The 13,355-nt window shown below is 40.7% G+C and overlaps 1 protein-coding gene across 4 annotated transcripts; it reads left to right on the top strand.

Annotated features, from left to right (window-relative positions):
- Window positions 1–4,031: 4,031 nt before the first annotated feature.
- LOC147795501 (histone acetyltransferase p300-like) lies at window positions 4,032–12,780 on the top strand. 4 transcript variants are annotated; one of them, XM_087131773.1, is made up of 4 exons: window positions 4,032–5,153; window positions 7,668–7,766; window positions 7,971–8,090; window positions 10,081–12,780. In XM_087131773.1, exons 2-4 carry the CDS (start codon window positions 7,678–7,680, stop codon window positions 10,169–10,171), a joined length of 300 nt encoding a protein of 99 aa, XP_086987899.1. In that variant the 5' UTR covers window positions 4,032–5,153; window positions 7,668–7,677; the 3' UTR covers window positions 10,172–12,780. The 4 variants fall into 4 exon arrangements, with proteins under 4 accessions (XP_086987899.1, XP_086987897.1, XP_086987898.1 ...); XM_087131771.1 differs by having other exon boundaries at window positions 4,035–5,153; window positions 7,619–7,766; window positions 10,081–12,779; XM_087131772.1 differs by lacking the exon at window positions 4,032–5,153 and adding an exon at window positions 5,164–5,876 and having other exon boundaries at window positions 7,619–7,766; window positions 10,081–12,779.
- Window positions 12,781–13,355: the final 575 nt, after the last annotated feature.

The following is a 13,355-nucleotide window of genomic DNA, read 5'->3' as shown; positions in this document are numbered from 1 at the left end:
CCCTACCCCTAACCAATAACCCCTTAACCCTAACCATAACCCCTTACCCTAACCCCTCACACTAACCCTAACCCCTAACCAATAACCCCTAATTCCAACCCCAAGTTCAAACCCTAACCCCTAACACTAACCCCTAACTCCAAGCCCAAAACCCTAACTCCTAACCATATTCCCTAAACCTAACCCTAATCCCTAACCCCTAAGCCTTACCCCAACCCCTTATCCTAACCCTTACCCCTAATCCTAACCCCAAGTCCAAAACCCTAACCCCTAACACTATTATACCCTAACCCCTAACCGCTAACCCTAACCCCAAGCCCAAAACCCTAACTCCTAACCTTAACCCCTAACCCTAACCCTAACCCCAACCCCTAACCCCTAACTTCTAGCCCTAACCCCTAACCCTAACCCCTAACACCAACCCTAACCCCTAACCCGTAACCCCTAACCCAAAACCCTTAACCGTAACCCCTAACCCCTAACTTCTAGCCCTAACCCCTAACCCTAACCCCTAACACCAACCCTAACCCCTAACCCGTAACCCCAACCCCTAACCCAAAACCCTTAACCCCTAACCCTTCCCGGGGCCTGTTTGTACATGTGGAACCTTATAGAGCTAGGCCCTTGGGCGACGTATTGGACGAAATGTGGGTCAAATTTAGCCCTTCGCACAGGATGATAATTATTACCACTTCTGATTTGCCCTCGTTGAGGTTTTGTATGTCTTTGGATCTTATCATCCAGACAAGGCAGAATATGATTGACAGGTCTTTTCCGTTGGTAAGAAAAGTGGAGCACACAGTCGGGATTACCTCAACCCCTTTAACCCCAAATTATGAAGTAGAGCTTACCGTAGAAGGTAATACAGAACATTATTTTTACATGTACTACAGCCTCTTGGTCATTTTGTTATTTTCCCGTATGGTTCTTTGTCTTTTGAGGCAAATCCCCATGCCTTTTCTACACGCCCGTATGTTCTGTACATGTCCGAAAACTGAGCACAAAGAAACCCTTTATAACAGCTAAACAAATAAATCCGACCCGTCATACTTCTATGTACATGATCACAAGCAGACACCACTCCATTTGTATAAATCTGGTTCCAATTGGGGCGTCGGTTCAACAGTTATAGCCGATTTAAGTCTTTCCTTTGGTTGTGTACAAACTTTATACTTTGAAAAAATGGCGTTAAGGCCCCAGGCATTAATACACATAAACTATGGCGCTGCTCTATACCCAGCCTCAAGGGAACATCTCACAGGGTTGGAACCGGCAAAATTCGAAAGGCAACTTCGAGGCAAACAACTTTCTTTCAGACCTCAACCTTGTATCTTCTACCATACCAAAGTTATGATGTCATTTCCGGTCAGTTTAAAAAAAAAAGGAAAACAGGAATTTTGTTGTCCCAAAAGATAGCTCTTGACCTTGATGCAAAATATATCTGAACCTGGATGCCGAGTCATTTTTAGTGATTTTTCAAGTGGTCACCAAAAAAGTAGTGCCATTGGGGAAAAGGCCATACCCCCTGCCCCTTTGACCTGTGACCAGTAAACCTAAATTCAAGGTAGATGAAGAGTTGTACTACCTTTCTTAAAAGGCTCAAGGTCAAAGGTCACGGGAGTAAAAAGTTATTCAGGGTCACCAAATGGGGGCACCCGTACTAACGCCAACCCTAACCCTAAGAATATCTAAATCTTGCAATCTTGGTTTCATCTGCAAGGCTACATGTTCCTCTATCAATTCGTATAAGTTTCATATCCATATTTGAAGTAGTTAGGAAAATATCTGTAAAAGGAAATGCCAGTATTTGTCAAACTGTGTCGTATTTTTTAGTCAATGTGGCTTCGTCTGCGCTATACTGGTCCTTAACCTGCACAGAGAATGCGTCCTATATTTGAGCATAAAAGGAGTAAAAATAATCTGAATCTTGTAATCTTGAAGTCATCTGAAAGGGCACTTGTTCCTCTATTCATACCAGTTTCATATCCATATTTGCAGTAGTAAGGGAAATAGCTGCCAAAGGAAGTGCGAGTACCTTTCCAACTGCCTCCTATTTTTGCGGAATTCTGGCCTCGTTTGCGCTATACCGTTCCTTATCCCGCTCAAAGAAGGCTTCATATATTCGAGCATAAAAGGTCTAAGAATTATCTGAAGTTTCGAATCGTGGTGTCACCTGAGAGGGCACATGTTCCTATTTCCATTCCTATAAGTTTCATATCCATATTTGCCGTAGTTAGGAAAATATCTGCAAAAGGGTGTGCGAGTTGTTGTCTGACTGCTCAATATTTTTGCGTAAGTCTGACTTTGCAGTATACCGTCTTCTGCACTCGCACAGAGAATGATTATTCCAGCATAAATGGTCTAAAATTATCTAAATCTTGCAATCTTGGTGACACCTGAAAGGGCACACTTTCCTCTGTCTATTCATATCAGTTTTTATATCCATATTTTCGATAGAAAAGGGAAATATCTGGAAAGGAAGTGCTAGTTATTGTGTTATTGCTTTATATTTTTCCGTAATTCTGCCTTTGCGGTATACCAGGTACTGTACTCGTAAAGAGAATGCTTCATATAGTCAAGCATGAAAGATCTTAGAATTATCCAAATCCTGCAATTTTGGTGTCATCTGCGTTAAAATATAAAGCAGTCACACAAGAACTCGCACTTCCTTTTGCAGATATTTCCTTAACTACTGCAAATATTTACATGAAACTTATAGGAAGAGATATAGAAACATGTGCCCTTTCAGATGACACCAAGATTGCAAGATTTAGATAATTCTTAGATCATTCATGCTCGATTATATGCAGCATTCTCCGTGTGCTAACAGGACCGGTATAGCCGAGACGAAGCCAGAATTCCACGAAAAAGAGACGATGTTGGATAAAAACTTGCACTTCCTTTTTCAGATATTTTAGGGGGAAACGTTTCCTTTTCTTTAGTTCCACTGACTGACTGAGTGACTGACTGACTGAGTAACTGACTGACTGACTGACTGACTGACTGACTGACTGACTGACTGACTGGGGCTTTGTCAGCTCAAGTCATTGGTGAGTCTTCATTTCTATAATAATTGTTTTCTTTCATGTATTGTGAGTAGTTTCAGTACAGTTTAATTCAATCATGTAGTTTTTAAGTTTGTTTAGTTTACAATGTAAACTTTGATTCTGGTCAAGATTAGTCTTGTTTCCAAACTTTCGAATTGTTCCATTTGCCCAACTTATTTATCATGACAGATTCATTACTGCTTTTACTTTTAATTATAGACAGGCAAAGACCATGCATATGATCTATAGTTTTCTTCTGAATTTTACAGACAATCTACAACAGAGGATTAGAAAATTAGGATGGATGGATTGCAACCGCGATTCATTCCTCTGGAATACTGACGTTGATCCAACGTTCCACGTTGGATCAACGTCTGTATTCCAGAGGAATTCCAGCTTTCAAATCCGACGTCTTTTCAACGTAGATCCAGCGTTGGTACATGACGTTGTATCACATTGATACAATGGTGTTGTGCCCACTGGGTGGCGAAGGGTGGTGCATTCATTATCACTGCTCCGGCACTGTCCCTGCCGCTTAGTGATAGTAGTGGTCTCCTTGACGCTGAGGCGACGGCTCCGGCATTTAAGAACCCTGTCCCGACACTTCGTCCATTGTCGGCTGACTGGCCGGAAGGTACTGGGGTCCATTGAAGGAGGGCCTACTGCACCAGCATTCACGATCCCTGTCCTCACCTTCTCCGACATCGACTGACTGGCTCGATGGCACTGTAGCCGAGGGTGGGCCCACTGCACTCTTACTCGTTCCCACCAATTTCGTGCTGGTAACGAGTGTACGTCTGTTCACCCTCTCCCCCAAGTCATGCTGCGAGATCCTCGGCGATATTTTTGACTGTTGGCCCGGTGATCGTCTAACCCGCTTGGTGACTGGATGGACCGTCAATTTTTCTTGGTCTGCCTTGCTTGCCCATTATTATAATCCGTAGATTGCAAACGGACTTTTTGCTTAACAAGTGAAGCAACTAGTAACTGCTGGAAATGTACGTATATCCTGTAGCTTGTAAAGCCTGGGATGTCTCCACTGACTGACTCAAGCAAAGCTAGACCATAACTGAAACAGTTTGCATTCGAGCTAAAACGAAAGCGCGCTCTGCAGCCCCAATTCTGGTAATTTATGCACTTCCGACCACGCGGCTGAATTTTGATATCAGAGTTTTACCTCTGTGATAGCGCTGTAACTTTTCATAAGTTGTCTGCCCCTGAGGGTGCAGACTAACTTTTCGTTGCTCTACCCTTAACTTTGAATTTTTTTACATATTTCTCCTCATTGCTATTTGCAGCATTCCGCATTTAATTAGAGAGGTATTGAGTCTTTTCGTTGCTCTGCCCTTGACTTTGAAAATTTGTACATATTTCACCTCATTGCATTAACAGCATTCCAATGTTTCCCCCTCTGAATTCTAACATGACTAAAGCTCCAAAAATCTAAATTGTAAAGGAAATCAGTTCTTGAACTCAACTATAACTCCATATGATTATCAAGGAACGCCGCCATCTTAGAAAGTTGCAAATCTACATTTTATGCGAGAATTTCTGAACAATCACGAACTTGAGGAAGCTTTAAAAACCTTCCGGTCTATGTACACCAGCACAACTGATTTAAATAATGGGAGAAAAAGGAGGAAATTTAACTGCAGATTTCAGGTCGGATACACACGACTACGCACAAGGAGGCAGCAAGTTGGCATAACCAACCTCCGGCGCATGGTGGCGCACTTCAACCTTCACACACCTGGTTTTTTAACAACACTGCCTCCACACAAAGACAAAGGAATGCTTTTTTCACAGTTCATAAGGTGGCTTGTGACTTGGCAAAAGACTGAATGACTTGTGATGGACTTAACTACCGATATGCAGCACTGAAGTACATGTATGACTTGTTATTATTGTGACGGAAAGTGTATAGGACTAAAGCTAGTCTAATTTTATTAATGAGTTGCAGTGCACGTACCTGATTGGCTAGTGACTTGGTAACGTGTGCTGGCTAGGCATAGCGTAGCGCGCTGTGCGCACATGGTCGTGCTACCGCAGTGAGCGCTGCGATCGCGTTATAGTTGGTTGCGTCTTGGACTTCGCAGAGTGAAGTTGGTGAGTTGGCACGGAGCTAAGGCATTGTCAGCGCTGTGCGAAGCGTTGCGTGGTGCTGGTGCGTTGCAAGTACAAAGCTGTGAGAGCTGTACGTTGCTGACGCTGGCTCGCATACACGTTAGGTGAAGCTCGTACGAAGTTGTACAAGTTGTACGTTGCTGACGCGGTGTGCATTGTTGATGCAGTGCATGTAGTGTGCATGGTTTACACAGCGGTGTGCATTGTTTACACAGAGGTGCGTTGCTTATATGCAGTGGTGCATTGCTGACGCAGTGTGACTTTGTAGCTGCGCTGTGTGTGGTTGATGCACAGTGAATGGCTGATGCGCATGGTGCATAGTTGATGCATTGGCGTATTGCTGCTGGGGCCCTACGCTAAATTAGTGCTCAATCCAATTACGAAAATACACAGGCAACCAAACCAATCTCCCAATCACTTCACTGTACATTTCATTTGTTGATTTGTGTTGATTATTGTTGAATAAATTGAACGTCCTGTACTGACAGTTCTTTCGTCAAGGATTACTTTCTTTACAGGTTGATTGTGTAATTCAACAGAGACTAATTAACACTCGGTCACAATCGGCGGTATATTTCCTCCAAAACGGTCCCGCACCCTTTGCCTTGAGGTCGCTCTGTGTGGTCTCTCGTGTGGGGAAAAGCCTTTGGTTGGGAAGATCGACTCTGCCACTAATAGTGCTTGGTTTGATCCCATCAACTCAGGGTAGGCCCGGGGATGCCCGCCACATTATGAAGCAGTGAAGTAGTTTAGACCAGATGGTCAAGACCAAACTGTAACTGAGATCATATCAAGATATTAAGACCATATCTAGACCGAGAACGGGGGGTATCCAGACCAAGACCGAGGTCAGGGGATATCAAGACTAAGACCAGGGGATACCCAGACCAAGACTATAGGGGGTACCCAGACCAAAACGAGGGGGTACCAAGACTGAGACCAGGAGGGACCAAGACTATGGGGTACCCAGACCGCGGAGGCTAGGAGATACACGGTACCAGGCAGACCCAAACAAGGGGCCTATCGAGACCAAGACCATGGGGAATTACCCAGAATAAGACCCGTATACCAGGGGTACCAAGACCAGGAGGTTCACTAAAGTCCTCCAAGGACTTTAGTGAAAAACAGAGGACGGTTACATTGAGTCTGTAAACGCTTAGCATACCAGGGGTGAGATTTCTTGGGATTTGTTATGATTTTAGGATTTTTTCATCGGAATTATCCAGATTTCAGGATTTTTCATCAGAATTATCCCGATGTCAGGATTTTCCATCAGAATTATCCTGTTTTCACGATTTTTTTATCAGAATTATCCTGATTTGAGGATTTGTTTTGGTCAGAATTATCCTGATTTCACTATTTTGTTCATCAGAAATATCCTGTTTTCAGGATTTTTATAGCACGGCTTTGTGAATCTCTAAAATCTTTATATTACCATACACCTATGCCATGTTGGGGCTTTAAAACTTTTCATGTTTATTTTGTGGATGTTCATTATCCTCCAATCTCAGCCCTGGTGTATGGTGTTATAAATTTGTGTCGATGAAGGACAAATGTCAAGTACATGTATACAGCTATGTATATTTCAATGCATTTTTGAAATGCAGTCTTCCAAAGGCACCTTTTTCAGCGTGTCTCAGTTGAATCGCCTTGCATTTGAGTGGAATGATTACAAAAAAAGCTCAATAGGAAGGGTTAATAGAGGAGTGACTTGGTGTATTTATAGTTATGTAGAAGTCAAACAGTGATCATGAAGACAGAGAGAGTCTGTTGAATGTTACAAAATACTACATGAAAGGAGTTAATTCCCTTGTGTGATACATGATACTGTTGAAAAAAGCACCAGCTAGAAAAACGGATCCACACATACTGCTTGCCTTTCCATTTGCTGTACCTCAAAAACCGTCATTTTCAAGCCCCTGACTAATGTCAGTTTTTCTTTCAATAAAAAGAAAAAAATTCTCGACCTTAATTATCTCTTAATACATTAAGACATAATACGTACATAATATTAATACATTAAATGCTAAATAGGTTTTTCGTCCAGCACTGATGGTTTTGAAGTTTTGTGTGCATACTATTTAACAAGCTGTTTTCTCATCAACTTGCAGCAGTGCACCAAATGCTTTTTATGGTCATGCCCAAAGATTTGTAGCTCGCAAGATGGAGAATTCGAACTTGGCCAAGAGATGCTATCACCATAGGTGCCATGTGAGTGTGAATGTTAATGCATGGATGCAGGCATACCAGGTGTACGTGCCTGTCACGTTGCCTGTGCCTGTTGCATAAGCAAATTGTATTTACACCCAAATGCCGCCCACATGATAACGTTTTACGCGTATTCACGGTGAAGTTCTCCATCTTGCGCCGCTGTGTGGTGCTATACAATCTTTGGTCATACCCTGCCTTCTTAATACTTTCTTTCAACACATGCATTGATCTTGTAGATACATCTGATGATATGCCAGCTTTCGAATTTGTTGTTCCCCTGACCAGCAACGCTGGCATGGGTATTACCATGCCCATCCCAGGCAACACACAGCCCTGGCAGCAGTTTGTCACCCAGGATTTGCGCTATCACATTGTCTTTAAACTGTAAGTAAAAACCTTGATTTTGCCACCTTAATTGGCACTGCATTTAACATGGAAAAAGTGCACCTATTTGATTTCAGTATGTTTTCTTTAACTTTTTGGAATAGAAAATTGCCAAAGCACACATTAATTAAGCATTTTATGCAAACGATTGCTGAAAATTATAGGATGTGGGTATTCAAGAATAATGATTTCTCTCCCTTCCAGAGTTCAAGCAGTATTTCCATCACCTGACCCCAAAGCCATGAAGGACAAGGGAATGGGAAAAGTAGTAGCCTATACGCCCAAAGAATGGAAAAGGACATGTATGAGCAAGCCAGCAGTAGGGTAAGTGATGTACAGTCTTTTGTTGTCTTAGGAATTCATACCTTTTTCTGGATAATCAAACAACCGGAGCTGTGCTGGATATTCAATGTCTGATCAGTCATCAAATACTTGAATATTTGTTTTCAAAATCAAGCATTCAGAGGTAGAAATCAGTAAAATAAAAGGGGAAGTAATGAAATCATTTAGTTACAAAATTGCATAAAACATGTATCTCCATTGTAACACACCTCTTGCTGGCTCTTTATCCCACTGGGTTGAAATATAGTCAGACGTGTAGGTCAGTACATGAATTTTGCATCAGCGTGAATCATACACCAAGACATTGTGCACATGTGAATTCCAGAGACTAATGCCTGGCCAGGCGCCAGCACTTCAGAGTTTGTACTGGAGCCCGATGAGCAGAACATTGAAGTTCAATTCTAAAACACTCAATGGAAAATAGAAGTGTTACTGTAGTTATTGAATTGCTTGTTGAATTGCTGAGTTGTATGGTTGAATTAAAACAGTTTCAAAGTTTCTTGGTCTATTTTACATATATGGCTTGTGGCCTCAGAAGAAAGAACCCTCTTCTGATCACTCATAGTTCCTCAAGGAGCATAAACACGCTCTGACTTCATTGCTAGTCTGTTTTTGTAAATTAATACAGGTATACATGTACACTGTAAAGTAGCTGTGCATATGTCCATCAACAAGGCCAAATTACTCTGACTTGCAGTGTTCCTTTTCTCATGATTTCTGATCTTGCTGTTATCAAGGGAATAAATCACCAATTAGGACCAAACGTCTTTAACTAGGAGACAAATCCCTCTGCTGAAACTCGGAGGGAAAAACCACTCCGATTAACAAACAGAAGTAGTTGATTGCTGCTGTTTGTTGGAAATTGGTATAGAACCTAATATTTGACTTAATGGAAAGTTTAACTTAGCCTAACAACTAACTCTGTATAATGTACAAGGACACTTCCTACACTTAGAAAAGTGCAGGTGTTTACCAAGTCTCTCATCAAAGTCTTTCCACTGATGATTTGTGTACAGACTAGGGGCCACTCAAAATTTTCAATGTTTTTTAAATTTCGATTTTTTTTTCATATTTTTTTGATCCACCCACCCACCCACCCACCCCCAATTTTGTTATAAAAAATTGAATTTGCATCCAGTACGTGTACATTATACATGCATTTGACATAAATTCATATTCAAGTAAAAATCTACAATGCAACACAGTGTGACAAGATGATGGCTGGAATTGCAATAAATGATCTTGATCGATCGTGCACGCAACAGCATGCCATGTCCAATCCGCTCAAAAATGGATCTCCCGAGGTACCGCTACGCCTACAGTCAATTACTGCGTCTCCACGCACATGCATATGTATTTCTATTGAAACGGAGACGTAGACCTAGCTCTAGCCAACAGATTTGGATGCAGTTTGCTGCTGTCTGGTTAGTCTTAGATTCAAGGTGATGAACATTTCACTGTTATTAGCAACTGGTGTTCAACATTCACTGTGTATACCAGTAGGTTTTTATAATACGTCTGGTACCTGCTACATTTGTGGTTGATCACCGCTGCAAGTGCCCGGCTTCCAAGTCTAACATTAAAAACCACCTCCTTCCTTGATGTTTTACACTTGCATAATAATGTAATGGAAAGGTCAACCTGTCTGTATATGGAAACGAAGGTGAAAAAGATTGCATTTTTGGAATGCTGGTGTGGCTGAGCTATATATGTGTGGCGTGTACGCTACACGTATTTCAGGCAAGTCAGGAAAATAATTTTTTCTGGATTATAAAAAAGCAAATTTCGTTTTTTCATTTATTTCCTTGACCCACCCAGTATTAAAAAAAATCAAAATTTAAAAACACTGAAAATTTAGAGTGGCCCCTTAGGAAGACCAGTGTCCATTGAAGAAAATTCACCTGGAAAAGCATTCACCCTTGCTCACTTTTTAATTCACTCATTTGTTTTTTACTGCCTGGTCTTGTCACAGGAGGAGTACTATCACCTCTTGGCTGAGAACATCTACAAGATCCAGAAAGAGCTGCAGGAGAAGCCACAGAAGAGGATGCAGGAGGTACTGATGCTGCCGCTGGAGGCATCCCCATTAATGCAGAAGCGCTGCTGCCCCAGCCTCAGCCTCCCCACTAACTGCCCAGACCAGTATGTCCACTGGGAAAATGTAGCTCTTTCAACCAAAGTATATCAGATTTATGCTGTACATAACTACAAGTATATGGTCTTGAAGGGTTATTTCGGTGTCAGTGTTGCTTGGCTCAGCAATGAAAAGTGGACTGGTAGAATGGGGCGTCAGGTTGGCATAGTGACACTTTTGTCACCTTCCACTTCTGTGAATCCAGCCCAGGTTATCATGGGGATTTTTCAGTCTTTACTTAACTTTGTGGGTTTCTCTCTACAATGGTCATGTGGAGTTTTTCCTTCCACTTCTAAAACTGAACACTATCCTCATATATTTGCAGTTGTAATTTGAAGTTGTAGATCGTCACATTTCTCAAGTGGTTACTGGCAGCCCTTTGAAAAACATCCTGGATATTGTATTGCTACCATCAATGAATAAAGCTGGAATTGTTATTATTGGAATTACACAGGGGAAATGGTATTGTTTATGGTATGGTTTTTTACGTTGGTTGCTTATTGCTTTTGTTTTGCTGGGGATTATCCGAGGTGCTGTCCTGCACTCCAGCAGTGCAATCAGCAGGTGTAACCTTGCCCATTGCAGGAGTGATGTGAAGGGATAGGAAGTTTACAGTATTAATACAAATTGCAGTGACCCAAAGTCATAAGTACCTTCCCTTTCTAAATGTAGTCAGAATACAGACTGATCCTTTGTGATTCATTCAAGGAAGTCTGTATACAGGTTAAAATAAATTTGGGGTGTGATTTCTACTTACAGTTTTATTTCAATTCCAAACATCTGTAACTTTTTAAGTTATCACTGAATAGTCAAGACCTTTTCTTTATTTGTAGTTTTCTGAAGGCTTTTATTTTACTTCATATTTGAACAGTGATGTCACCCATAGATCATCGTGCAATTTTTATTACTGCAGATGAATTGACGCAGAATGTGTACAAAATGCAGATGTAAAACAAAAATTGTACGATGCAAACAACAAATAAAAGTGTAATGCAAATGTGAATTTTATGTTTTGAAACACATTCCATATCTCAGTATGTGGAATGAAGACGTCAACTGTACTCATAGCCAGTAAATGTAACTAACTCAAGCTTAAAATTGTATTTCTGACAGGATCTTTACTTCAGGTGCGTCTGGAAAAAATCTCTTTTTTTTCTGCACACAACTGTCCTTGCCTATTGTCTCCTTCATGACTTGAACAAAGCTTTTGCCAAAATAAATGAGACTACTAATTTGGAAAACAGACTAATGGATATTTACATGTATATTGATAGGGTCGCTGCTTGCCAAAGAGAAATCAAATGAAATGGGAAGGGGGAGGTTCAACAGCAACTCTTAAACTTGAAGGTCCCTTTTCCTTGAATGTCTGTATTTAAGCAAGATATGCTCTTATTTTTATTTTTCTAAATCCACTTTGGATGTAACCATGATCTGGCCATCTATATACACAGGTAGGCCTACAAGCTAATGGTTTCAAACTTCAAGCAAACCTTGACTCGATCAACTCAACTGACATTCAAACATGTCAATGCTCTGTTTTGTTTTTAAAGCACATACAAAGTCTGAGAAGTCTGTGAAGGTACACTGTGTGTTAAATTTGAACTTGGTAGCAGTGCATATATGGCCCTGTTGTAGTATGTACCACTCCATGGGCACGTCCCATATTGTTGGAAAGTATGAGGTTGTGGTAAGATATGTGTTACAAATACTCTTTCAGATGACTTGTGTAAATCAGTATTTGTGGTATTTGGCTGTGTTGATGGCCATGACTTACCTTTTTCAAGAGTTGAAATGTTTGGCCAAAATTATACCCACCTGCAAGTGGACAAGAGGAAAGGGGTGGAAGACTTGAGAAGTAAATGGCTATTCATGTTTCTTCATTTCCACTCGTTTGATTTTTTTTCATAAACAGAAGATTCACTATCCGATTTGCAATACTTGGTCTTGAAAGTCACAGATTTGAGTCTTAAGATGGCAACACCTTGCGATAGAAGAATAATATACAAAGCTTAAGGCTTTAGCACTGAACAGGTCCAGTCTCCTTCAGGAAACTTCCAAGTGCCTTTGGTCTATGCATCTTGTATTCCAAAATGGTCCACCAATCAAAAATGGGCTTGTTTATGTGTCAGGCTTATGTAAAATGAATACAAGCCCTTTGCCTTTTAGACATTTTGGAGAAATATGGGTTAGAGAGTACAAATTTGATCTTGTATGGCCTGTTCTTTGCCACTCAAGGTCAATACACTTGAGGCAAACCAAGGGAATTTGTGTGCACAAAATGATTTTGAAGTCTAGAGTAGTATTCCATGTACTTTTTGTAATTTCTGTAATCAGTGTAATAGTCGGGGGATTTTAATTGAATGAAATAAAATATATAGCCTGAGACATTAATAATAAGTCCATGATTTGAACTGCACTTTATTACTCCTTTTTTGCGACTTTCTGTTCCTCTTAAGTTACTTGTATATTTGTAAGAAACCTGGAAGTTATGCCTTATGGATTACTCTCATTGAAAATTGCTCCAGAAATTTAAGAAGCTATTAAAGGAAAAATGATTTAATGAGTATATCCCAACGAATATGACGATTTTTAAAAGGTATTGCTCAATTTTTTTTCCTGAATAAAAGAATAAGATAAGAAAAAAAAAGTCTCTGATTTACATCGAATTATATTGTGGAAATATTTCATTTTCTGAAATGGATCTTGTTAGGCATAGGTGTTGGCATTTCTCCTGGGTTGGGGAGGGCACTGCATATTCATCAGCATTAAACTGAAAAAAAAAAGAATTAAAGGTAGAAGGGTGTTAACGCCGAGGTATTTTCAAGTAATTTAATTGGATTTGATTTACTCACTTTTCCCTAATGTCAAAACTGTGATATAGAAAAAAAAAGAAAGAGGGCCCTTTGATTTGGAAAAATGTTCAAAGAAACCCCGGTCAGAAGCAAAAGCAGGGATAACGCAAAACAGTTTCAAATCCCATTTGCGATTTTCACCCACTTTTATTTTCTCTTTCCCCAGGAAGAGATTGGGCAGGAGCCTCTCCGTCTTGTAACGTGCACAATCACAAACTTGACGCGACGTCGAGAGCGCGGTAATTCTCGTACTACTTGTAC

The sequence above is a fragment of the Acanthaster planci genome, unplaced genomic scaffold (assembly GCF_054643075.1).
Source record: "Acanthaster planci isolate LZ-2023a unplaced genomic scaffold, COTS_SCS Contig13, whole genome shotgun sequence".
Lineage (NCBI taxonomy): Eukaryota > Metazoa > Echinodermata > Asteroidea > Valvatida > Acanthasteridae > Acanthaster > Acanthaster planci.
The sequence above is the reverse complement of the archived record's forward strand: the minus strand, read 5'-3'. Positions and strand labels throughout refer to the sequence as shown.